The 24610-nt window shown below is 50.1% G+C and overlaps 5 protein-coding genes and 1 non-coding gene across 6 annotated transcripts; 2 read left to right on the forward strand and 4 right to left on the reverse strand.

The window, feature by feature from the left end:
* Positions 1-484: 484 nt before the first annotated feature.
* Positions 485-2100, forward strand: QC764_0099030 (uncharacterized protein). Its single transcript, XM_062941059.1, has 3 exons — positions 485-890; positions 1366-1681; positions 1739-2100. The coding sequence occupies exons 2-3, from the start codon at positions 1439-1441 to the stop codon at positions 1787-1789; spliced, it is 294 nt and encodes a 97-aa protein (XP_062798103.1). The 5' UTR covers positions 485-890; positions 1366-1438; the 3' UTR covers positions 1790-2100.
* Positions 2101-2455: 355 nt separating this feature from the next.
* QC764_608890 (uncharacterized protein) lies at positions 2456-4740 on the reverse strand (the record flags this gene model as incomplete). Its single annotated transcript, XM_062949367.1, has 3 exons — positions 4110-4740; positions 3502-4055; positions 2456-3448 (listed from the first exon to the last, which is right to left on the reverse strand). The coding sequence occupies exons 1-3, from the start codon at positions 4186-4188 to the stop codon at positions 2456-2458; spliced, it is 1626 nt and encodes a 541-aa protein (XP_062798104.1). The 5' UTR covers positions 4189-4740.
* Positions 4741-5121: 381 nt separating this feature from the next.
* On the reverse strand, positions 5122-7568 carry QC764_0099050 (uncharacterized protein; the record flags this gene model as incomplete). The annotated part of the gene is made up of 9 exons (XM_062941060.1): positions 5122-5517; positions 5597-5804; positions 5871-5962; positions 6025-6127; positions 6206-6491; positions 6550-6616; positions 6674-6718; positions 6798-7392; positions 7453-7568. 9 exons carry the CDS (start codon positions 7566-7568, stop codon positions 5122-5124), a joined length of 1908 nt encoding a protein of 635 aa, XP_062798105.1.
* A 12419-nt stretch (positions 7569-19987) lies between these two features.
* QC764_0099060 lies at positions 19988-20061 on the forward strand. Its single transcript has one exon. It is a non-coding gene; the product is annotated as a tRNA-Lys (tRNA).
* A 204-nt stretch (positions 20062-20265) lies between these two features.
* Positions 20266-22468, reverse strand: QC764_608930 (uncharacterized protein). The gene is made up of 2 exons (XM_062949368.1): positions 20925-22468; positions 20266-20829 (listed from the first exon to the last, which is right to left on the reverse strand). The coding sequence occupies exons 1-2, from the start codon at positions 22218-22220 to the stop codon at positions 20563-20565; spliced, it is 1563 nt and encodes a 520-aa protein (XP_062798106.1). The 5' UTR covers positions 22221-22468; the 3' UTR covers positions 20266-20562.
* Positions 22469-22532: 64 nt separating this feature from the next.
* On the reverse strand, positions 22533-24601 carry QC764_608940 (uncharacterized protein). Its single transcript, XM_062949369.1, has 5 exons — positions 24047-24601; positions 23953-23984; positions 23775-23901; positions 23214-23718; positions 22533-23161 (listed from the first exon to the last, which is right to left on the reverse strand). The coding sequence occupies exons 1-5, from the start codon at positions 24218-24220 to the stop codon at positions 22656-22658; spliced, it is 1344 nt and encodes a 447-aa protein (XP_062798107.1). The 5' UTR covers positions 24221-24601; the 3' UTR covers positions 22533-22655.
* Between the last annotated feature and the right edge of the window lie 9 nt (positions 24602-24610).

A 24610-nucleotide genomic window follows, 5' to 3' on the forward strand; every position in this document is an offset into this window, starting at 1 on the left:
TGCTCAGTCCGAATGCTGGGATAAGGGCGGGGAATAGAAGCTCAAAGTCCTGTTGGATACGCTCAGTGTGGCCTCGACGAGCTGTGCCAGGTAATTAGGATTCTGAGGAACAGAGTCAGATAATTTGTCTGTTGAGCCGCCCTCCTCTGCCGCATCGTTTGGAGCCAAAGGCCGAAAGTCTAAGAGTGCGCCCACGCCACTCTCAGACTGGCTAGTTCTTTCCTCTTCACATGCATCGCAGCTGGGATCTTGGCAGGTTTCGGTTCTATCTTTCGGTTTGGACATGTGACAAAGGCTACACAAGCTTAAAAGCCATCAACTCAACCATCGGCTAACACGAGAAGTTTAAACCCTAGTGAAACGCCACAATCTACCTCATCGACAATAGCCGTTGGCGTTTTGATTTCCTTTTCTTTGAGTTCCCCACGCGCACACTTTTCCAAGCAAAAAAGGAACTCTCGGAATTCGACATTCAACCCTCCTGCGTGACAATCGATCTCTCATTGCGTGTCGTCGAATCTGACACACAAACGCCTCACAGTGATGGCGCCCAATTTGCTCTCCTGTGTCAACATCACCGCGCTACTATGGGAAATCCTTGACGAACTCGACATTGACGATCGGTATCACAAGCTTGAGCTGCTCCTGTAGAGCCTTACACGAGTGCTTGCTCTCCTACATGGAAGTCCGAGTCAGAAGGCGATTCAAGGATGCACCTGCAGCTCTCGTTGCCGCCATCAAACTTGCCCGGCTTGCCGAATTAGAACGTAAAGCACCTCTTGAAGAGGATCCATAGGGACGCGTATTCTGGGATGGGCTTTTCTCAGAAGATGACGAGAATCGCCGTGAGTTCGATGATTACATTCCTGCACATTTAACATACCCAGAGGGTCTCCGAACACATTTATTCGAGCGATAGACAATACCGGGAGTTCCAAAATATCTCGAGCTCTTTCCCTCTCGGAAGCACAAGTTTGATGTCATCGCCGATTTGCTTCAGCCCTCCCCTGTCATGGGCTTAGATGACGTACTCAGCCGGCTCGAGCCCACGACCAAAGAGGGTCAACTTCGCAGACTTTGTTTCTTGTCTGATCTCTGCCGTTGGAACCAACAATCGATCAAGTTCATCGAGAGGTTTCTAGCGTATCAAGCTCGTGTTGCGGAGAGAGTGACTCCCCCATTCACCACTGAACAAATATGCACAACACGCCGTCAATGCGAAGTACCAGCCTGGGTTCGATTGCCTGAAATATAAGATCTGCAAGAACAATCCGACTGAGGGAAACTTGTTCGCCGCAGAAAGCCAAAGGATCAAGTTCTGGTCATGAAGGGGTTATACCAGCGGTGGGACCGGGCATTCTTGAGGCGGACGAGGCTACCGGCCCCGTCAGACGACCACTTTCGCGCACCGAAAGGTCTCGATTCCCTTCTGGTTGCTATGCTCATTCATGAACCTATACCTCAGTTCCGACTGGCCTTGCGCCTGTTTGTTTGGGGAATGCATCACTGGAGAGTTGAAGAAATGGCGACTATCTCCCATATGGTGAATGAAGAAATGTATACCATCGCCCGCATGGTGAATGAACCAAGCCCGTGGGATGGTCTTGGAACGCTCGTCACATTGCCCCTCGACCCTGAAATCGGCCAGCAGGAAACGCCACGAACATACTACGATCCCATCGTAAGTTCATTTCGGACAGGATTTTGATGCGTTATACCTACTGACATGAATATGCAGATACTGGCCAGCCTTCGCAAGTATAAATGTGACCGGAGCCGCCAGTCTTAAGTGTTTAAGCCGGTGTTCAGAGACTCCCGACATGTACCGACCATCCTGCAGGAGGTTGTTGGCGTTAAGTTACCAGCAGCCACCATCCGCCCCTCCTCTGAAATCGACTTACAGTCTAGATCAGCAATGAATCAGGACGCAGGCTTGGCTATGTTATGCCAACAGTTTCTTCACGATACCGGAGGTTTATCGCAAAAAAGGTGCTACCCCGTGCCAATTTTCCACGACGCAATAGTCACTTCTGATAACGCGGACCATTACAGCAACATAATAGTCCGTTCTGATGCCGCGGACTATTTTCCGTACTAGACATTACCGTACTTATAGATGGAGCTTGCTTGATCGTGACACAGTTGAGGCTTTATGGCTAGACCAAGAAAGCAACTATAACGACATGGTCAACGAGGCTTATTTTGACGGGCTCGCCCCAACAGAGTCACATGATCCCAGTGTGATCTTGATCGTGATCAGATGGCAAACTACACGATGTAAGGAATGAAGGCGTTCAGGCTGAGCATAAAATTTGGGTAGATAGGTACCTGGTTACTTAACCAAAGTTCTCTCTTTCCTCAGATAGTGCACTACAAATTTCATCAACAGTCATATCCTGATCTTCAACATATCATTCCCATTCATCTATTCTATCTCCTCAACCCCCCCCCTTTTTCAAAACCCCACAAAATCCCCCAACTCCAAATTCGGCACAATCACTGGCCTCGGCCCCTTCTTCCTCACCAAAGTCCTCTGCTCAAACGCATACGCCAAAGCCAGCAACTTCTCCTCCTCAAACATGCCGCCCAAAAAGCTGATCCCAAAAGGAATATTAGGCCCCTGCTGCACCAACCCCCTCGCGTTCCTCGTAACGTTCCATGTGGCAGGGTAATACCCCAACGGCAACGTCACAATCGGTGCCCCCTGAATCGCCGCCTTGGCAGCAGCCTGACTGGTGGGTAACACCACCGCGTCAAGATCATTTCGCTCAATCGCTCCCAAAAGACCGCCCTCGCCACCCCAGTAGAGATTGCGCTGGTATTCCTCCCAGAAGCGAATGTCAGAGTTGTTGTACCCGAGCTCGAGCGCGCCGTCCCAACGGGCGGTGTCCCTGTCGGGGAAGAACTCAAGGCTGGAGTTTTGGGTGAAGTTGCGGATGTCTTCTAGGGTGTGAAGGTTGTAAGGGTTGTGCGTTAGAGAATCAAGATACACCGCGAGGTCGGAGACAAAGTCTGCGCCGAGGACGATGGAGGTTGTGTTAGGGGAGGGGACAGTGAAGTTTGCGCCGACGACGGTGGCACCGGCGGATTTCATTGTGTCGATGGCGGACCAGAAGGCGGTCATCTCTACCGTGCTGGCGTTGGGGTTGAGGGTGTTGTAGGGGATGCCGATTCTTGCCCCTGAGAGGGAGCTGACGTTGAGGGCGGAGACGTAATCCGGGATCTTGGAGTCCTCCCAGGGGATGGTGGATGTGTAGTTATCTCTGGGGTCGTGGCCGGCGATGGCTTGGAGGATGATGGCGGCGTCTTTGACGGTGCGGGCCATGGGGCCGATGGTGTCTTGGTGGGAGGAAATGGGGATGACGAGGTAGCGGGAGGTGAGGCCGACGGTGGGCTTGATGCCGACTAGAGATCCTTTCTGGGATGGGGAGATGATTGATCCGGAGGTCTGGATGGGTGTCAGTTTCAGGATCATGTTGTGAGATTGCTGTTGTTACGGACCTCTGTTCCAAGGGTCGCAAGACAAAGACCAATGGATGCAGCAACGCCACTACCGCTGGAACTACCGCCGGGGTCTTCGTTGGGATAGTAAGCCCCGGTTGCCTGACCACCGTACGCTGACCAACCACTGGACGAGTTACTACTCCTGTAGTTTGCCCATTGACTGAGGTTGGCCTTGCCGAGGATAATGGCGCCAGCCTCACGCAGCTTCACCGCCATGGTACTGTCATGAGGAACCTTCGCGCCCACCAGTGCAAAGGAGCCAGCAGTGTTGTTCATCTTGTCCGCTGTGGCAATGTTGTCCTTGATCAGAATGGGAATGCCATGAAGTGGACCGAGAGTGGTCCCGTTGGCCCGCATAGCATCCAGCTCAGCGGCAATGTCGAGGGCATCTGGGTTCACCTCATTGACAGCTCGCAACAGAGGGTTGACCTGTTCAATGCGTGCCAAGTAGGCCCTGACCAGGTCGACACTGGTGAAGAGACCTCTTGAGAGTCCTTCCTCCAGGTCATCGATGGTGACCTCGGTGAGGCTGGGGAAAGGGACGCCCTTGACTGTGGCATTGGTCAGCTAGATATTCTTTTAACTTGAGGTCAGTTAAACAATACCTGTCGAGCAGTTCCCGATACCTGCAAACCCCAGCCAGGCCGCAGAGGCAGCAATGAGAAGTCTTGCAAGTCTCGTCATGATACCAGTTCCTCCTCTAGGATGTTGAGAATGAGGATGAGAATGTCTTTCTTCTGCCAGATTCAGATGTCGTGGTCCATCTTATATAGCAGTGCCCTCATCAGTATCACGGCACTCCCTCAGCGGGACGTTACCTCATCCACACCACCGTGCTCGGATCCGGGTTCCCGGGATGCAGTCTTGCTGGTTGAATGTCGAATCTTGGACCATATCGCGGGGGTGGCTGGCAAAGATGCCGGGTATTGCCAGATAAGAGCCAGCTAATTGACGGTTGGGAAAGCTTGGCTGACGACGACACTGCGTGTGTGATTGGCGGATATGAAGACAGGATCGAATAGTTTTGCTGGACCTTCAGTTAGTCACGGTTATACTGTTGATTAGAGATAGCATCGTGGGGTTCTCAAGACCCATGCAGCTGTTATCGGCGGGGTTTACGGCAATAGTGCCAGCGAAGAGACCGGCATTGATTATCTTGGATATTCATCAGAAACTCCATGCTTGCAAACGTCACCGGAAGAAGACGTCAAAGAGGTTCGGACCTTTCGCTCCGGCCATTAGAACGTTCGTTTATCTTGGCGTGAACCAGCCCTTTGGTACCCCTTTCCTACAGAGAGTGGAGTATGCCAAGGTTTGTTGATATTGAGAAGAAAACCGTTACTGTGGCAACTGATCAGGGGCAAGATGCTTTCTTCAACACTATAAGAAAGCACTAAGTGCCTTGCAGACAACCCGGAATGGAGCAAGTAAACATTGCAATTACTCTATTAGATCCCACAATGATATTCTCAGCATCCAAAAGTTTCTTCCTGCGCACTTGAAGAAATGACAAAACTTCTACCAACAACCGAGCTTTTGACTCTCAAAGACTGCCACGCCCTCATGCAAACGAAATCCGCAAGAAAGCGGTGCAAAGAAATGAAAAAAACATCCACTCTAGAGGAATCCAATCCGGCAGCGTCCCTCAAATCCATCCTCCATCTCCGACTCTACAACAGGCTCCATTTCCAGCTCAAACTCCGCATGATCATCTCCAGTCCTCAACATACACCTGAGCTCACCATCAAAGATCATTGACAGCATAACGTTGTTGAGCCTAATTCGGGTCACCATCCCCTCATCATCAACCAATTTCTGCCAGTCTCCACATTCCAGAGCCCTCATTGGACATCGGAAACGACACATAGGCTTGACCGTCTTGTCCTTCCTCGGTGGGGGGTTGTCAGAGTTACACAAGCAAACTTCGATGACGAGATCGGTGTTATGCCGGCTGTCAAAGTCGATAAAAACTCGATGTGAGACTTTCGTCCCGTTGGAATCTGCACGATCGCCCTTGTGATACAACAGCCAAAGGTTAACATTTCTTGTCATCCAAGGGTCGTTCTTTTCAAAATAGAGCTGATGAACTTACTTCTTTGAAGTACCACAACATTCTCTTCATACGCGAAACGCCGTCACGTCCTATGTACATCTCGTCTTTCAGGGGCTGATATCTAGGTCCATTATGTCCGCTTTCAGGCACCAAAGCTTGGATCCCGTAGCTCTGTCTGACCACCCTAGAGTTGATAGAGATCCCCTCGAGAACAGCCATGGTTGCTCCACGAGCAACGGCGGACCACCTAGAGTTATAATGTGAGACATTGACTTTGACCCCACACACATAGACGTTGGGAAGAACTACTTACGTCCTTCTGACCTGTAAGATATTGTTGAACTGCCTGTTGAGAATTGAATGCAGGTATCGCGAGGAGCCCAGGCCGCCAACAAGAAATATTTTCTAATTAATCGAACCATCAGCATTGCATCACGCAGCATCCTCTATGGTTGCTCTTTACTTACGCTGGGCGACTTGGCTCCTGCCGCCTTGAGCCGCTGGAGCTGTTCGCCGATAAGAAACCGAATTCCCGTGTAGCTGGCAGAGAACCACTGTTCCACAACAGCTCTTGATTAGAAGGAGAAGTGTTAGCACTTGTGAAAACCAACAACAAGGAAGAATTACGACCGTTTGGAGCTGACATACCTTTCGATGGATACTATGTCAGTCGGCTTTCCTCTACCCACCAACCTGTCCAGGCCATGCTTGGGAATCAGACCCCGTGGTAGGTTCTCCAACCTGACAGGCTCAACAATCCTCTCACGGTTATCTGAGGCTGGCGTGTGAAAGTTGCGTTTCAGCCCATACTCCCACGCATGGTCGACAAAATCCCGGAATTCCTTGCTGTTGCGGATGCCGGGCCGGGACCTGTTACCAATCGTAATATGATTTTCGAATGCTTGGTCGATAAGGAAGGCACCGCAAAGTTTACCTGTGGTTCGTTGTTAGGCGGGTCCAAAACCCATAAAGAATAATGTTCCATTACTAACCAGCGCCTTCAACAGCTTCCCTGAATCGAAGGGGGTGGACAGACTCAGTAGTGTAGGTGATAATATCCTGAATTGGTTTAGCAGAGCGAGCAGATTGTAGTGAGGCAGGCTAGTATCAACTCACAATTGTTCCGCCCCCACAATCACAAACCATGAATGTCTCTCCTCTCTAATCATTGCATAGTTTGGTTAGCGGTGCGATCGAAAAACGGCATGGTTATTCCCGTGTCACATAGGGGCGAACTTACTTTTACAGGGCGTTTGAGCTTTTCTCTCAGCGTGCAGAGAGCCGCGGCCTCGGACTCCTGAACCCAAGAAAGGGTAACGAATCTGAACGGGGGTGGGTCCGTGATACCAGCGAGTTGCGCCGCTTCGATCATCGTCTTGTTGGCATACTCAGGCCACATGGCAGGAGTGGCGATGGCTGCCTTCAAGGGCACTCCATCGAGCCCTTCAACTTCACGCCCAATTTCTTCCAACGCATGCTCCCATACTCCCCTCAGAAAATCAGCAATGAGGCCGACTAGACCTGTCTTCTGGTAGCGTTGACTTTTTTGGAGTCTCGAACGGGCTTCAATGAGCTGTTTACTACTCCGCACATCAACTCCTGCGTCGCCTTCACGAAGAAGCAGGAGCTTGAACCACCGTATGGGATTGCTGGTGGGTGAGAGGCAATGATATCCCCAGGCTCCGGTTTCCGGGTCAACCAAGGTAGGTACTTGTGCTTCGTCCAGTCTTTGTTGATAATGGTCGGGGTCCCCTGGCCAACTCATGACATCGTAAATGTATCGTGGATCATTGGGATTCCATTCGTTGGATCTTGTCCAGGAAACACCAGAATAACTAGTGAAAACGTGAGTATGAGATTTTGAGATTCCGAAAGCAAAAGCTGATGGGGCTCACGTGGTTCCAAAGTCGATACCAATAGCGATGAAGTATTGGTCAACGCCAGCATGGGAAGGTGAGGAGGAAGGTGAGGTGGCTCCGTCTTCGGCTACTCGTGTCGAAGCGCTAGCCATTGAGGTGGAATCTGAGTTGTCACTCAACATATTTGGAGACACGGGACGGGCCGGATAATGCAGGGGCTGTTGACAGCTCAGAAGTCAGGAATATGCATACCTTGACATTACAAGAGTGGCAAATAAACAAGGCCATAGGAGCCAAGATATACAATTTCCATTTCAGCCGCTAGATGTCGAGGCTCAGCCTTCTGTCATACCAAACAGCTACCTTTGGCATGTTACACCAAGTCGATCACTTGACGCTATGCTTCGGGCAGCAGGCAAGCGGGGGCCCAACCTGTGTGGCATCCAATGTGGAAAGCAGGAAATGCCCCCGCAGCAATCAGAAGACGGCATATTGTCACCCATGGTGCATTGGGTAGTAATCTGAAGCTGATAACCGGTTTTAGTGACAAACCGGGCGCGGTAGAAGGTGTGTATAATACGCATTTCAAGGCGTAACAGCTCCTCAAGATTGAGGATGAACTCGATACTGAGGAATAATAACTCATCTGTCAGGCCGGCCTCTGCAAAAATCTTCTGATCTCGTGCCCTGTGAAGACATCGCCTCGGCGCCACGCAGCAGAATGAGGGACAAGACTTCAGCGGATGCAGATGGGATGGTGATGGCGATGGGGGTCAACGGATCGGGCAAAAGTTTATTTGTGAACCTCCTCAAAGCAGGCTCTGGCAAGGTCGGAAAAGAAATTCTATCGGGTACGCACAGTCTCGGTTTTTTTCTAGTTGAAGTTAGCTAATGTGAAATAACTTGACGCCTACAGCTTCTCAGCCACTTCAAGCGGTCAAACTCACTGTGGATCGAAAGCCTCGCTCCTTTGTCACGGTGGTCGACACGCCCGGATTCGACGACACGCAGCCTGCAGACGCCACAACCTTGGTAAAGATCCTACGATACTTGTCGATCCAGTATACGCTCAATATTCCACTCAAGGGCATCCTTTACTTCCATCCGATCCACAAGCCTCTGGACTGCAACTCGACGTACGATTACCTGAAGATGCTTCCGTCCCTGTGCAAGGGCCCCGTCACCCTCGAGAATGTCATAATCGTTACGACGCGGTGGGATGAACTGAAGGACCAGGAGACTGGCATGCGTCGTGAGCAAGAGCTCATCGATACCTATCTAGGTTCGATGTTGGAAAAGGGGGCTACCATGATGCGGTTCCGCGGGTCAGCTGCAGAGGCGCAGGCGATGGTATCGAGATTGGTGTCCAACGATGACAGTTTTGAGCTCGATGTCCAGCGGGAACTGGTGAACCAGGAAAGGCGGGCGTGGCATGTGCACCTGGACTTGAGTAAACGCTGCTCTGAAGATCTACGTCTGGTAGAAACCAAGGGCGAAACAGTCGGCCAAAGGGCCAAGGCGGATGCGAAACAAGAAAAAGGGAATTTGAAGCACTGGTTTCGTCGGACATCGGCTGAAATTCGTGTTTTTCTTGGGATCCTGGATATTCCGTGCAGCAACGGTGGATGGTTGACCTGCTAGGTACCTTAGTGGGGGTTGTGCTCTTTCCAGGTTGCCCGGAGGGGTACCTGCCTCGTTGACCCCCAAGTTGAGCTGTTACACGTCACACTTCTCTTTCATGCACAAGCCCTCCGTGGGTTCTTTCTGTCATACATCCAGCCCGTTGTGTATGTACCGTAGTTCAATTGCAGAAGTTGTGCCGGCAATGCTTTGCCAGCTCATCAGTCCCATGAGTCACACCAACTAAGGTACCACAATTCCCACCCAACCAGAACAAGTTCCTACGTCCTCGAACCAACCACCAATCACCTTACGACAGGCGCTCCATCTTTGTTAGCCCCGATATGCAAGACATTACCTAGACCCTATTTGCGTACCGTATCATGGTCTGTTTGAGCCACGGTGCGGTTGGGTCTCAACGAATGATGAGGCATCAAGACCTTGGGGGCGGTCGGTGCCTCGGTTGAAGACCAACTCAGCCTGATCTAGAGTCAATACCCAAGGACGTTAAACAATGAGAGAACTGGCCCTACAACGACAGTTGACCGAGTCTCCCAAACGTGAGGATACCTACCTTCACTCTGGTTCTTCTCAAAACTTGGAGCAGATCTGGATACCAACCGGTCTGTTCATCTCTAGGTCTGCAGCCCCAGTTTGACGATGATTTTGGGGATCTGGCTGACGACGCCAATAACGCCTATAATACCGATCGGGTCAGCCATATGTGTAACGGGCTGACCCCTGGCATGCATTTCGGCAACTCTCGGCCTTGATGAAGCTATTCCCAAAACACACACACACAGACCACGACTCCAGAACGCCATGTCGTCCAAGACCACCGTCAACATCCCGTGGCTGCAAAAGGACAAGGTCTGCATCCATGGAACGGGCACAAACGACTTTGGGAACATGTGCGCTTTCTCCTGCTCGTACGGCTACTGCCCCATGGGGGTCTGTGTGTTCCTCGCCATGGACACCGAGAGGAAGAAGCCGCCGTACACGGGGGTCGTCGCCTTCCCAGTGGCTAGCCGCAGTGCTGATTACTCGAGCCTGTGTTCCTTCAACTACAATCTCGGCAAGATTGGAGACAAGGCTGCCTATCCAACATTTGTGGGACGGCAGAGGCGCCGCTGGTCATCCCAATAGTGTCCCCTTTCCTGCCCTTTACCTGCACTGGTGGACTGGCAGCACCGATTGCTCCCAACATCTAGAGTAACCCGGATGATCCCACCACCTTGGCTGGGGATGTTGCAAGTGTCGGTTTAATCGGCTCGGTTTAGAACAGGCATTTCTGATCGCTCTTAGGATCGATGAACTTCCAGACGTTGCGGGTGGCCGCTTCTACAATCAGGTAGTCGTTTCATGTCCTCCAATTGCCGGGATTGGTAAGGTTGACTTGTTCGGTAGTAGCCATGTTTGTGGCGATGTCGGTCGCTATGGCGTTCGCGATGTTGTCGTGGCTGTTGCTTCGATTGCTATGCGGAAGTACTGATGCTAACCGGGCTCATAACAGTTGGAAAGACCAATAGCCACGTATCCACAGTATCACAGGTTGAAGCACTTATAACTGGAGTATGAGAAGCTGTAAGGCGGGCAATATGTTGATTAAGCTGCAGATGTTCGATGTCCCGCTCAAAGTCGATCGGGTGACGCCCAGACCCTGATAACCCTGATACTCCTATTCTGCCAGTGCCTTGGTTCCCCTGAATTTACCGCCCTGTCCATCCTGATGATTCAACACCACTTACTATACACCTTTCTCACCATAACTCACCACATACGACCATATGCAGTAGAAAGCTCGGGATCCCGTCCGCTCTCCCCTAGATAAACTACTGACAGCCGGACTAGTACTCAGGTGGGTGACCACTGGGGAATCCCTGGTGTTGTATGTCTTTGCTGTTCTTTTGACTTCTTTTTATTAACGTCTTCGTTGTGAAGGTACGGACATCTTTTTGTTGCTGTAAATTAGCCCAGACATTAGCCATTCAGCGAGCTTTTTGTCCCTAAATCAAAAGTTTGAACGTATCAAAAAGGGCTTTTTACTCACTTTTCCGACCCGAACTTACTGCGACGCCCTCCCAGCCATGTTGATCACACTGGTCAACGTAGTTACGTGCCGCAACAATGGTCTCAAACCTACTCTTCCCGGCTGTAATCCTCCCGAATGGCTATCACCGTTACCAGCGATGCTGCACGCGTAGCTCTACGGACGGCAAATTCTGGGCTTGCCATGAGTGCTACAACATCTTCGATGCAGAGTTACCAACTTCGTCAGCCCGTTATGCATCACGCCATTCACGTTGACATTGGAGTGCGCTTTATTTTGTCAACCGCTTGACTGGATCAGGAGCGCCAATGCCTGGCCTCGAGGCCATGGCGGCCAGTCACACTATCCTATCCCAATGTCACGCAAACTTTGGGACCCGGGCATAAGACTACCTAGCTTCAGTCTTCGTGTATAGTCAGGCAAGCTTCGTCAAAGCTCCAGGCGACCTGCAGCCCTCAACTGACACACGACTGCCCCGCCACAACATATCAATTACACCAACTCGTCCACTGGCAAAAATGAACAGCATACCACAGATATCCGAGATGCTGACGCGATAATCCCAGTATGTTCGTATCACCGACGCGACCTTGACCTCGTCGTCGTCCGTTCGCGCCCACACGATATGTAGGCGGTCCAGACATCTCTTTAAGCCGCCTTCGGGACATTGCCGACCGCTAAACTTGGGATCTTTGATTATCTCCCTGTGGAACTCCTGTTTCTGGTGCTCCGTAACCTCGACATTCGTTCTTTCTTCTACTTCCGTTAAATAAACCGGCGAACTCGCGTTCTATTAACCGGACTCTACGAATATTAACTAGTCTCTAAGCATGGCCTGGAGGGCCTGCGAGGTCTATTACGCGCCGGGCTTGCTTACTGCTTTACTATTGTTGACCTTTATCGGCCTCTCGTAACGGATAAATGCTTAACCTGTGGTAGTTTTGGAGGGTTCTTGTTCCTCTTTACCGCTGAGAGATGTTGCTTCGACTGCCTTTAGTCTTCGGCCCACTATCGTGTCCTCCCTCTATCTGCTTTCGCCAAAATTATATATATTTCTCTAAGTCGGCTCCTGCACCTATCGGGGCCAGCTTTGCAGACCGTGCCTGGCACCTATAATATAACGGATACACCGGCTAGACGACCGAAGTATCTGATACTTGAAGAGAGCGCCACATAAATGCTTCTTGCCGCTAAAGCCCTTAACCAAGACGCGACTCGAAATCTAAGAATCCGCGGAGAGCAGTCAGAACAACGCCTTATTGGCAGCGATGGCATATCCGTGCTACAGTTTGGAGAATGCCAAACTCGAGCGTGGTGTCAGTTGCAAGGGCTGCCAAGTTCATTTAGAACGCCTTCGCGGTAATTCGCATCGGCTTGCCCGAGACCGGACTTTTTCGACACAGGGCTTCTTATCTCACTTTACAGCATGTGTCGAAACACAGCATACCTGGGCGAAGAGCGAAGATGGAACGCGGCCTGTCAATGAACTAGAGCTCACTCGCCGCTGTGGTTATTTCACGCGGCTTGGCTCTGACGGGCTTCCTAGATGACAGTTTGGAATATGTTTTATACAGGCGCCCATGACGCACAATATGTACGCTAGCTATACTTTCAACGTACCCACGCGTCATAAACTGCCCACTTCGACAAAAGCTGTTGAGGTCAGGCCAAGCATGGGCTGCTTGACTCGGGTGTTTCATATCCCACGCTGATGTACTTCTATACTACAGGGGCCTCTGTCCACCTCTTCATTCCCAGTAATTACACAATCCTTCCCCTCGTCCTACCTATCAACAAAAGATTTGAACCTTGTACATCCCAGGAGTTTAGGTCTTCGCAACCGATTGGCTCGCTTTAGCGAAGGGGAAGTTGTCCGCATGCATTCAATGATTCATTTCCTTGCTGTCTTTTCCCATGTGTAAGGGATTTTGGAGCCCAGATTGAACTTGGAAATGTCTAAATGCCCAACGAACCATGAAGCTGTTAGAAGATCACGTATAATAGCATTAATGTGATGGCACTGGCGTGCAGCGCCCCAGCACCATCACCATACATATATATACCACTGATCGGAGTCAAGCCGTCAAGCTTGACTCACCTGTAACTTTTGATAGCAATCACAGTTGGCTTGATGCAGTGGTTCTGCCTACCGTGACAAATATGATGAATTGATCTAACACACTACAGTACTGTCCTTCCAGCCATCAGAAGCGGTATCGTACCGGCCGTTTGCTCCTGCGCCGATACAACCGGTCTATTCCTTTGGGTCGGAAAAGTACGCCTTCTTAGTTGTAGGATAGACCAAGTGGCTCTCGCAGTAGTTGGCTGAAATCCTGTCCACCCTCTTCGTGACAGGCTTGCACTCTATATTGGCCCCTATGTCCTTTGCTGTCTGGCAATGCAAAAACTCCGATTTCTTGATACACTCGCACCTGTACTTGATCATGATGTTATTACACATGTTGGGTAGATTGCTTTTGGGGTCGTTAGCCGCTGTATCATGTTCATATGAGAGTTTGACGCGATGGACACTTACAGTGACTTGAAGGCGAGTTTCTTACGCAGGTACAGGGAGGGTCGGGACCTTGAGTCTTGATGTGGTGCTTAGAATCCCGGTGTGATGTTTGGAATGCTGATGTGATACTTGGAATATTGATGTGATGCTTCACCAGCTCTGATTTCTTAGACAACATCCTGCCCAGTCATTGCCTCAAAGCTCCGAGCTCTGAGGTAGTCTGTTTAGAGCCTGAGGGTGAGCAAGGAAACCATGTGCCCTGCAGGGTATTAGACAGCCTTCCCCCAACTAAAAGGTCGGGGTAAAAGGCCGGCGCTTGGCTAAACCGTCACATTTCCGCTTGATGGTCAGATAGACCCTGCAATAGCCCTCCGACAACGAATGGATTGGGGCTTGAGGATGCTGTCATACTTGACGTTGGTTGCCGAGTCCTTGGATACCGGTAGCTTGGTGATGAAATCCATCGTCACTGAGCTCCACAGTTTTTCTGCAACCGGCAATGGCTCCAGAAAGCCATAAGGCTTGTGCCTGGCCACCCTGGTCTTGAAACACAATTCACAGTTTCCCGGTGTCTCTGTGACGTCCTCCCTGATCCCGGCCAAGTTAAAGTGTAGCTTCACTTTGGCCATGGTTTTGGCGATGCCCATTGTGCCCTCCGAGCTTCGATTCGTGGACCTCCTGGATCAGTTCCTTCCGCTTGTCTTCCATGACCCAGGCTCGGTTGCCATACCAGAGCCGTCCCTGGTCATCAGTCCGGATTCCGAGGGCCTCCAGCTCCTCCCGAGCCTTGTCGAGGTCATCGTAATCCTTTATTGTTGTCTGGTATCCCTCCGATACCGTCTGCTCCCTGTAGATGGCGCAACACTTAGCCCATGGCCGCAGTGGGTGCCGTAGTGTCTCTGTTTCCGTGTCTTCCAAGAGCGGCGTCGACTCAGCAGATTTATCCTTGTGATGGTCTGCTCTTCGGCTGAGAGCGTTAGCCCTGGCGTTCTCGGAACCCTTCTATAGTGGATCTGGAAGTTGAATTCTGATAGAAACTCTGCCCACCGGGTTTGTCGTGCATTGAGGACCTTGGTCGTGGTAAAATACCATAGGTTCTTGTGATCGGTATATACCTGCACTTTGTAGTGGGTGCCGCCGAGATATGGTCTCCACTCCTCGAATACCTCAATGATGGTATGAAGCTCCTTATCATGGATCGGGTAGTTCCGTCGCGGGCCTTCTAGCTTTTTCGAAAAGAAGGCTACTGGGTGTACTTTGCTGTTCTCATCCCGCTGCCTAAGCTGTCCTCCGATTGTATATTCCGATGCATCGGTCTCTACTTCGAATGGCTTGGTGGGATCCGGAAGCCGTAATACCGGGTCCGCCACAATGAGATCCTTGATATCTTGAAATGCCTGCTCCTGCTCTTCTTCCCACTTAAAGCCCATCTCTTTCTTCGCTAGTTCGTTCAGTGGCCTCGCTATAGCTCCGCAGTTCCTAATAAATATCCTGTAGAAGTTGGTAAATCCCAGGAACTCCCTGACGTGGGTGCTTGTCTGTGGTCTTGGCCAGTCTTTCACTGCCGTGATCTTCCCTGGTTCCATTCGAACCTCTCCTGGCGAAATGAGGTAGCCTAGGTGTACTGTCTTTTGCATATGGAATTCGCTCTTCTCCTTGTTTACTGAGAGCCCTGCACCGTGTAAGCGTCGAGTATCTCCTTTACGTGCTTCCTGTGCTCTTGGAGTGTGAGAGTAGATGAGAATGTCGTCGAGGTAGTAAACTGCCGTTTCGTCGAGGTATCGCCGAATCGTGTGGTTAACGAGAGATTAGAATGTCGCAGGCGCATTGTTAAGGCCAAAAGGCATAATCTGGTATTCGTAGTGGCCGTAAATCGTACGAAATACTGTCTTCCATTCATCTCCTTCCTTGATCCGTATATGGGCGTACGCGACTGGCAAATCGAGGCCTGTAAAATATCGTGCCCCTGCTAGCTGTTTTCGAATCGTCGAAATTAGTGGTAGCGGGTCGCTATCATTTATGCCTCGTTATTAAGTTGCCGGTAATCCACACACAGTCACTAGCCTCCGTCCTTCTTCGGCACGAAGAAAACAGGGCATCCGGCTGGCGATGTGGACTCCCGTATACGTCCTCTCTTCAAGTTCTCGTCCAAGTACTTCCGCAACTCCTCACTCTACTTATCGTTAGTATGGTAGACCTTGAATAGTCGTAGCTTGGCTCCGTCCTTACGCTTGATCTCGTAATCCCTCGTGGTGGTAATCCTTCAAGGTGCTTGGTCTCGAAAACTGGGTGGTCCTGGTGCTCCTCCGGAATCCCTTCCTTCTTTTCCTGCTTTATATTATTGTAGTAGGCGTAGTTGCCTTGGCTGGCTGCCGCGGCTTCCACCAACGTTGTCAGCCCTACTTCTTTAATCGTGCCGCCTGCGTTAATATCGACGGAGTGCACCATAACTTCCAGTAACCCTGGGGGTGATGCTCCTCGCGGTGGTGCCGTAGGGGGTGTCTTTCCGACACTCTGCCTCTGCCGTGCTCCTAATCTTCCATCGATGGTTGAATCCTCCCGGGATTCCTCTCTCGGTTGTAGGTAGCCACCATCCCCTCCAATCGATATCTGGGTTGTAGTCCTCGTGCCATAGGTAGTCCAGAATCATATCCTTCTGCGACCCCATATCCACGATGTCGAACACGACCTGTATAGTCTCTCCTTCGACTGTAATATCCAAGGGTAGCGTTTCCCTTGTCACTCGTTGTGTCGGAAATGGCCCTTTAATGATGACCAATTCTTCCTTCTTTTTCCATGGTATCCGGACCTGAGATACGAACTTGGGTGAAATCAAGCTGACCTCTGCTCCTCCGTCAACTAATGCGAGTGCTTTCCACTGCTTCCAGTGCGCTGTGACGCGGAGTCGTCTGTCTTTTGTTTCTCCTTCCCCTGAGATGGCAGCGACCTCGCTGGCCATGATAGGGTCATCGTCCCCTACCTTCCGGTTCTTCCTGCGCCGGTGGAATCTTTTCCAGGATGAATCTAGTAGTTGGCGGGCCTCCTGGAAGACCCTGAGCCTTTTCCCAAGCGCTGTGCTGTTGCTAGAGCGTCCTCTCGTTCCGGATTGACCAGCAATTCGAAATCTGTAAGCCACTGCTGCTGGGCTTCCTCCCACTTTCTATCTCTAGCTTGTTGTCTCGCCTTTCTTCTAGGCTCGTCTCTGCCATGTATCTTCCCAATCTGCGTGAAATTTCCACATCTTTGCCCTAAGGTGGATTGCGCATTCCTCGCTGGGGGCAGGTTGCTCCAGGGCTTCGGCCCTGGGGCCCACCTATTTGGAAAAGGATAAGGAAAGGTTTTTGCTATCCGGAGCTGTTTGTTTAAGTACTTAACAATATCATCAATTATTTTACGAATCCTCGCAGCCGTTCAACACCTTAGGAAGTAGTCGTTCAGCTCCTGGGCTGGGTGGTACCTATATAGATACTAGATACTCCGACGATAAGGACCAATGTTGTGTGGGTAGCCACAACTGGATCTACAGGAAGCTCGGACTAAGCTGGGCTGGTTTGTTTGGGTCTGCAGGATTTCTCGGTATTTTTTTCCATAGTTATTACAATACACATTCTATTACCAACACGTTATGATCCCTACCACGCTCAAATCGATCGATATTATATCGAATTAATAGATTTTTTTATCGAAATTAAGCCTTCTCCATACGCTACTAATCGTGCTAACTAAAATCTGGACTAAATTGACTATACGCCCCGACTTACCTGTTAAAATCGTTCTGGAGATAACAGGCGAGCCAAAATAATTAACCTGTATCGACTTCTGCTACCCGTATAAATACTTAAACTATATTAATTACCGTAACTAAAGTTTAGTTTAACTATTAACGTATTTAAAAAGCTCTCTTTACTTATTCAGGTAAGTTAAAAAGCTTTCTTATAACGAACCCCTATGATGACGAACCCCTATCCAAAACCTCTGAAAGGGATACTAGTTGAAGGCACTTCTGAATAATCTTGGTTCGGTACAGCTAAACAGTATACAACAATGGCTTGTCTCAATCACAATAGTCTAGATACCAACGATTGTGACTTGTATTACATACTGCGGAACTGCCTATCTACGCCAGCCAGTTCCTCCGTATATATAGACCTTGGGACCCCGAAGTGCTCACCCTAATATAGCCCCGATCACTCCTAGCACATTGCATCCCATAGAGTGCTCGTCGTGCTATGCCTTCGATCACCCCGAGCATCTTGCGTCCTGCAGAGTGCTCATGTGTCTTGGCGCCATAGCACTTCTGGCCAGCCCTAATTGGCTGTCTCCTGACTTCCCTAATGATTGACTGGGGATATCCTGCGCCCCACATACTGTGCGACCTGCCGTTGGGTTAACTGTGACATATTGTTTTTTTCTCGCTTTTATTTATATTATTATATTAAATATATTTATTAACCTTTGTCACAGACCAACCATATAGCAAGGCAGAGTGGAGACTGCAGCAGGCCGTGAGGACCAATCAAGTAAGATATAACGGCGGGGCTGCATGGCAACGGGGCGCTCACCTCTTAGCAGAGGTGAACCGGATCACTAGGCTCACCAGGTAAGCGTGGTGAGCCAGGATGGATTACCACCGCTCACCAATGAGCCGTGGTGAGCCAGGTACGGAGGTACCTAGAGAATTGAGGTCTATGTATACGGAGGAACTGGCTGGTGTAGATAGACGGTTCTGCAGTATGCAATACAAGCAACATTCGTTGATATCTAGACTATTGTGATTGAGAAAAGCCATTTGTTATACACTGTTTAGCTGTACCGAACCAAGATTTTTCAGAAGTGCCTTCAACTAATATCCCTTTCAGAGGTTCTGGATAGGGTTCGTCACACCGCTAATTAAATAACAAAATGGTAAAAAATAATTACCCGCTACCGTTATTTTTTCAATTACGGAGTTCATTAGTTACGGTATAATATTTTATACGTTTAAATATATCTATCAAGTACGTTTATATATAAATTAAAGAAGGGGATAAATGAAAAATGAAATTTCATATGCTCTACAATTATTTCGAATATTTTATAATGTTATTCGGGTTAGTTAATATATCTATAACGTTTCAATTTTTTATTAATTATATTATTCGGAAATATCTCAATAAAATAATAATAGATCATTTCGATCATATTTTTATTTATTTATATATTTTAAAAAAGTATGAGTTATACATATATAAAATACTTAACGCGCTATATAGAGCCCGACTTTTAACTAATAAAGAGAAAACTAAGTTTTACATCCCACGAAACCTCCAAAGCAATACAGAAGCAACCCTGCTCTCTTCTTCAAGCAGCTGTCTGGCACGTTCTTGTTGACTCTCTTCTCCCAACAAAGCCGCTGACCTTCGAGTTCTGTAGTCTCGAAGGCAAGACTGCTATCAAACACGGATATAAATGCAAGCTTGAAGCAGTATTCCTCACAGCTTCTTGTCCCCCTTTCGCCCAGTAGCCAAGAGGCTGTTTTCGCGGTTGTCCAACTGCGCAATGAACTCGAAGCATTCTTACATCCAGCAACCTTTACCAGCGATGATAAGGAGCTTGAAACAATCTTCCGAGATGCCATCTCCCTCCAGGCCAGTCTCGCCCTCCGGACAGCCTGGTAGTACTGCGCCTATCCTGCCCATTATCATGACCGCCCACCACACCAAGGGATAACCTTTGACGACACCACCATGGCAGGACGCCACCGTACCGCCAAATCCCACGCAAACCGCGTCACGTTGACCATCTCCCCCGCTCTGATAAAGCGAGGTGACTCCCGGGGCGATGACTTGAGCACGGAAAAAGTGGTTTGCCAGAGTGAAGTTATCCGCGAACACCCAACTAGACAGTATACTCACAAGAATATCGCTTCTGCGCTCAAGTTGGGTGGTATCAGTCGGTTGGCCAAGTGGATGATGTCAGTGTTTCAGCCAAAGGGACAACGGGAACATAAGAGTGGCGAGGGTATTGTAAGGCGTTGGATTACTGGGTTGATGGGAAGGAAGGGAACATCGAATGGGAAAAAAGAAGAGGAGGGGGAAGTGCAGTTGGTGAATACTTGAGTATTGAACCCATCATCCATTCAGTGGAAACAAAGATAGCAAGGCATCTACTTACCTACATTTGGTGAAATGCTGCTGTTTCTCCTGGCTTTAGAAACCCACATGACAACATCTCGTAGACTCGTCAGCAAGAATCCCATAAATGGGACTACCGTGACGTCTACCCGACAGCGACATTCCCGAGGAAGAATATGTGTATGTAAGGGAAACTCAACGTCTTTGTGGCGCAGCCAGCTACCAGCAACTTGGGCTGACATTCCAACCACAAACCATCATCAACACACAAAAGCCCGTGTGGCGCAATTGGTTAGCGCGTCAGACTTTTAATCTGAATGTTGCGAGTTCGAGTCTCGCCATGGGCGTTGTTGATGGAGATATTGTCTCCTGTTTTGTTGTCATCTTCTTTCTTTTGGCTTTGTTGATGGGTCATGTCTTATTTTTTTTTGGCTGTAGCCATCTCTGGTGTTGCGTGACGAGGTTGGTGTCCAGTGGAGTGATGCAGGAACAAAACGCTGATGGCAATGGGCACAACCTCCAGAAAGTCATGCTGTGGAGTACATAGAGTAGTAGGTACTTACTTATTGCTACAAGTGCATGGTACAACAGAAGAATGGCTAAATCCGCTACTAGCTATTTACATGGTCCCTATCACACGCGGGCGCGCATGGTCCCATATATAAGCTTGTAGAGCCTCCATCCCAAGCATGGCTAAGGTAGAAGAAAAGCGATGCGCCCAAGCCAGAATCTAACCTGGCCTCTTCCATGATGCACATCACTCTGCCTTCTTCTTTCCTTTGTGCGTTGGCTTGCCTTGCCCGTTCGTGAGACCTTTGGGCAGTCAAGCTCTAATTTCATAACCACCCTTAAACCTTCATCCCATTCTCCAACACTTTCCTCCCGCGATCATCATATACTATCGAGCTGAACGCCTCAAAGTCTTCCCCTTCGGCATCCAAAAGCCCCACTTCATCCAGCACATCAGCCCCAAGCCTAGCATACAGTCCCTTCCCCGGCTTCGGCCACAATAACGTCAGTGGATCTTCCTCGTCCTCCTCCTCCTGCTGCCCAGCCGTCCGATCCTGGCTACCTCTCGCACTCCCATTGGACTGGACCTTTCTCATAAAATTAATCTGTTGTCAACACCCTCGTTAGCAAGCTCAACATATCATCTCAAGGAGAGTAAAAGCAAAGAACCCTGACAAAGGAAAAAAAAAGGGTACCATACCCCTTGCCCAGTAGGATTAGCATTCGCCCTCGTAAACAAACCTTCTGTTGTACCCCCGGCAAACAGCCCCCTCGGCGCACCACTCGCGTCAACACCCGTGTCCACCACCGGACTAGGGAAAATTGGCAAATCAGGATGAAGCTCCAAGCTCGCCATCAACAAACCAACAAGCTCCTGCGCTGGCAAGGTAGACAAGTACGCTCTCTTCTGCTGGACGCTCTTCCCAGCCCAGCTCTCCTTCTTTGGCGGCCCCCTGGGAACATGCTCTTGCTTCAGCTTCTTCGCATGACTGCCCTGTCTTTCCTTCTTGGCGGTACACTCCAAGCAGAACCAGTTCTTGCTCGTGTTCTTGACGATGTCATCTGACACGAACGGGTCGTGACAGTATTGATGCCAGCCCGCATCACACCCGTCGCAGAAAACAATCTGGTTGCTGCTCGGGGAGTGCATCCTGCTGCACTTCTTGCAGAGAGCCTGCTCAACAGTCCGCTTGCCGTAGTGGACTCGTTTCTTGGTGGCCGCTTCCATGGCTGCTGGGTTGTAGGCGTCGGGCTTCTGAACCTGCCTGCCAGATTTGGTCATGGTGGCGGTTGGGGTGCTGTCACCACCACCGCCGGCTGAGAAGGGGCCATTGCCGGTGCTGGCGGTGGTAGGGGTTTCTACTTCAGAATCCGAGTCGGAGATGCCGCTGTTATCTGCTGACTGGCCTTTGAGGCGCTGGCGATGTTTGTTACTATGGCCGGTGGCCCGACTGTTGGGTTTGCCTTTGGCTTTCTTGACTTTGCTATCGGAGGAGAGGACCTTTGGGGCAGTAGAGGACTTGGTAGGGGTATTCTTGGAGGAGCCGGTAAGGCCAGCGGTGACTTTACGGATGGCGCTCATGCCGGAAGTGCTCTTGTTGGATGGCGGGATAGCTAGTGAGGGCGCTGGCAATGGCACAGAGGGAGCTCTCATGGAGAGTGGTGCGGTGGCAGGCATTTGCATGGACATCTGGGATGATGTGTTCATGCTCATGACCAGTCTTCTCTTGACATCCTCGTATGTGGCTGAGGGGATGCTCGCCGTGATAGACGGTGAGCGAGAGGCCTGCGAAAGGGCTGCTCCGAGATTACTAGGCTCTCCTTTCAGTCGCTTGAGAATCATCTGAGTAGCCGCTGAGAACTGAGGGATGTATGCTGCCGAGGGACCGGTGCTGGGAGCACGCGGTGTCAACCCAATCGCCAGGGATGGAGTGGTCTTGGGGGCATCTTTCGGCGCGTCGACAGTCCCTTCTTTTGGCTTCTCTGAACTAGACATGATGATGACCTGTGGTAACACCTGTTTTGTTAGAGATTGGTCGAAAGAGTCAGGTTGCGACCTTAAGCCGAAAGTAGCCCAGAAAACGAGTTGTGCATAAATAAATGTATAACTGAAGACAGATGCCTCCCTTGTATCGTCTGCAGTGTTGGAAGGTGTTCTTGGTGATATTCCGATTATTTCTTTGTGAAGGTGTCGGTTAGCAGAGTCGCAACAAGATGCTTGGAATAATTCACTGAATGGTCTGATGATGGAAGTCGCGGTGCTGGAACTTGGTGGTCTGTTCTTCTGAGGCACGTGGCTGTCACGTGCATTACCCTAACCCGCGAGGCCATCATGAACTTTTACACGCCTCCTGATTTAACAAGCCGGACATCACGGGTTGTTCAAAGAAATCTATGAGAAAACTATATGAATGGGTGGCTCATGTCGTCTCTATCTAACCACACCACTTTCTCGCAGTGCTTGGATTTGGTTGTCATCCATACCAAGATGCTCTCTCAAGATCTCATTGGTATTTTGTCCGAGAGTCGGTGGTGGTGTTCGTACTCTCGGCTTACTGTGGGAGTATTTGATCGGTGTGTTGACCAGCTTGATGGGACCGCAATCCCCATGTTCCACTTCTACCACCATATTCCTTGCCTGTGTATGCTCATGGGTCAACGTGGTCAGGACATCATTGACAGCAGCATAAGGCATGCCCTTGCCCTCAAAGATATCAAGCCACTCCTGTGTTGTTTTTGTTACCGTGATTTTCTCAATCTCGGCTTCTAGCTCATTCCGGTGTGCTACCCTGGAAGCATTGATCTTATACCTTTCTTCTTCCTTCCACTCTGGACGACCAAGGCCATCGCAAAGAATTCCGAACAAACGATCATTTCCACCACCAAAGAGGATATCACCATCTTTTGTCTCAAAGGACTTGTAAGGGACAATAGAGGCTAGCAGAGGTCAGAAGAAGATACTACAATGGTTTGAACATGTAAAACTTACGATGAGCTGTGCCCCATCGGCCGGTATCCTTCTCCCCACTGATTAAGCTGCTGCTGGCAATATTTGCCAAAGTTGCAGTCTGACAGTCACTCAGTGCAGCGTCAATATGCTGGCCTTTTCCAGTTTTGGCTCGGGCGAGCAGTGCAGCCATAATGCTGTTGCTTGTGTACAGGCCTGTTGTCAGGTCTGTTACTGCAACACCAACCTTGACTGGAGGGCCGTCTCTGGCGCCAGTGATATGCATCAGACCAAATTCGGCTTCTACCATCACATCGTAGCCGGCACGCTTGGAGTAAGGCCCGTTTTGGCCATATCCTGTGATGGAGGCATAGATAAGAGCTGGGTTGATCTTGTGGATGGTTTCAAAGTCCAGTCCATACTTCTTGAGCGCTCCTGGTATGTAATTCTCGACGAGAATATCACACTTGGCAGCTAGCTTATGAAGGATTTCGATCCCGGCTGGGTCTTGAAATGACAGGGCCAGGGACTTCTTGTTGCGGTTAACCTAAAGACAAATCAGCCTTCAATTCTCCTGAGCGGCATCCTGATCCAAAGACCTACCCCGAGAAAGTAGGCAGACTCCCCAGGCCCTTCAAGAGCTGAGCCAGACTTGTAGCTTGCATATGGAGGTCCCCAAGCCCTGGTGTCATCGCCTCTGACCGGATGCTCAATTTTGATTACTTCTGCTCTCAACTGGTGTTAGTCCGGGTTTTCCAATTCGGAAGCGGGCAGTACTTACCCGAGGTCACCCAGGATTTGTGTACAGTAGGGCTACAAGAAACACATATGAATAAGTCTCATGCTTTGACGCCTTGAGCTTGGAGGAGTCTTACACCGGCGAGAACTCTGGTCATATCCAACACACGGTATCCCTCGAGTGGAAGAGTGACGTCTCCCGAAGCTGCCGAGCCGGAGAACGTTCGGAAGGCTCCCGGGCCGGGTCCGAAACGCCGGCCCGTTCCGCGGAGCTGCAGGAGAGCACGGGGGACGCCAAGTATGCGGCTCATTTTGAGAATTGAACAACTGAGGGATTCGATTTGTCGAGAAATGCAAACAAGACAACTTCCACAATGTGTGGTCGATGGAAAGGTCCATAAGGACTATTATCCCTGGTGCTGGCAGCACTGGTGCCACTGGCGGGGCTGAAGAACCCCCGCAGCAAGCCGGAACTGCACTGAGCTCTGCAGCAACACGATCATGAATGACAGTTGACCGAGGGTAAAGCCAGGACCTCGGTATTTGACTCATGAACTCTCCAAGACATGACAGAGACTCCATTTCATACTCCAAAAAATCATGGTCTTAAAAGAGGGCAGCAGTGACATCTGCATAACACAGCGGGAACAAGGACATGGACTTGAAGCAAGGAAGCTGTGGGACGGTCCAAGTGGGGCGGT

The sequence above is a fragment of the Podospora pseudoanserina genome, chromosome 6 (genome assembly GCF_035222485.1).
Source record: "Podospora pseudoanserina strain CBS 124.78 chromosome 6, whole genome shotgun sequence".
NCBI lineage: Eukaryota > Fungi > Ascomycota > Sordariomycetes > Sordariales > Podosporaceae > Podospora > Podospora pseudoanserina.

Coding starts and splice junctions, on each gene's coding strand:
- QC764_608940 (XM_062949369.1), bottom strand. CDS start 24,220: ATGAGCCGCATACTTGGCGTCCCCCGTGCTCTCCTGCAGCTCCGCGGA. Junction 23,902..23,952: donor CAAATCCTGGGTGACCTCGG/GTAAGTACTGCC, acceptor ACACCAGTTGAG/AGCAGAAGTAATCAAAATTG. Junction 23,162..23,213: donor CCGATGGGGCACAGCTCATC/GTAAGTTTTACA, acceptor GACCTCTGCTAG/CCTCTATTGTCCCTTACAAG.
- QC764_608930 (XM_062949368.1), bottom strand. CDS start 22,220: ATGTCTAGTTCAGAGAAGCCAAAAGAAGGGACTGTCGACGCGCCGAAA. Junction 20,830..20,924: donor CTAATCCTACTGGGCAAGGG/GTATGGTACCCT, acceptor TGTTGACAACAG/ATTAATTTTATGAGAAAGGT.
- QC764_0099030 (XM_062941059.1), top strand. CDS start 1,439: ATGCTCATTCATGAACCTATACCTCAGTTCCGACTGGCCTTGCGCCTG. Junction 1,682..1,738: donor GAACATACTACGATCCCATC/GTAAGTTCATTT, acceptor ATGAATATGCAG/ATACTGGCCAGCCTTCGCAA.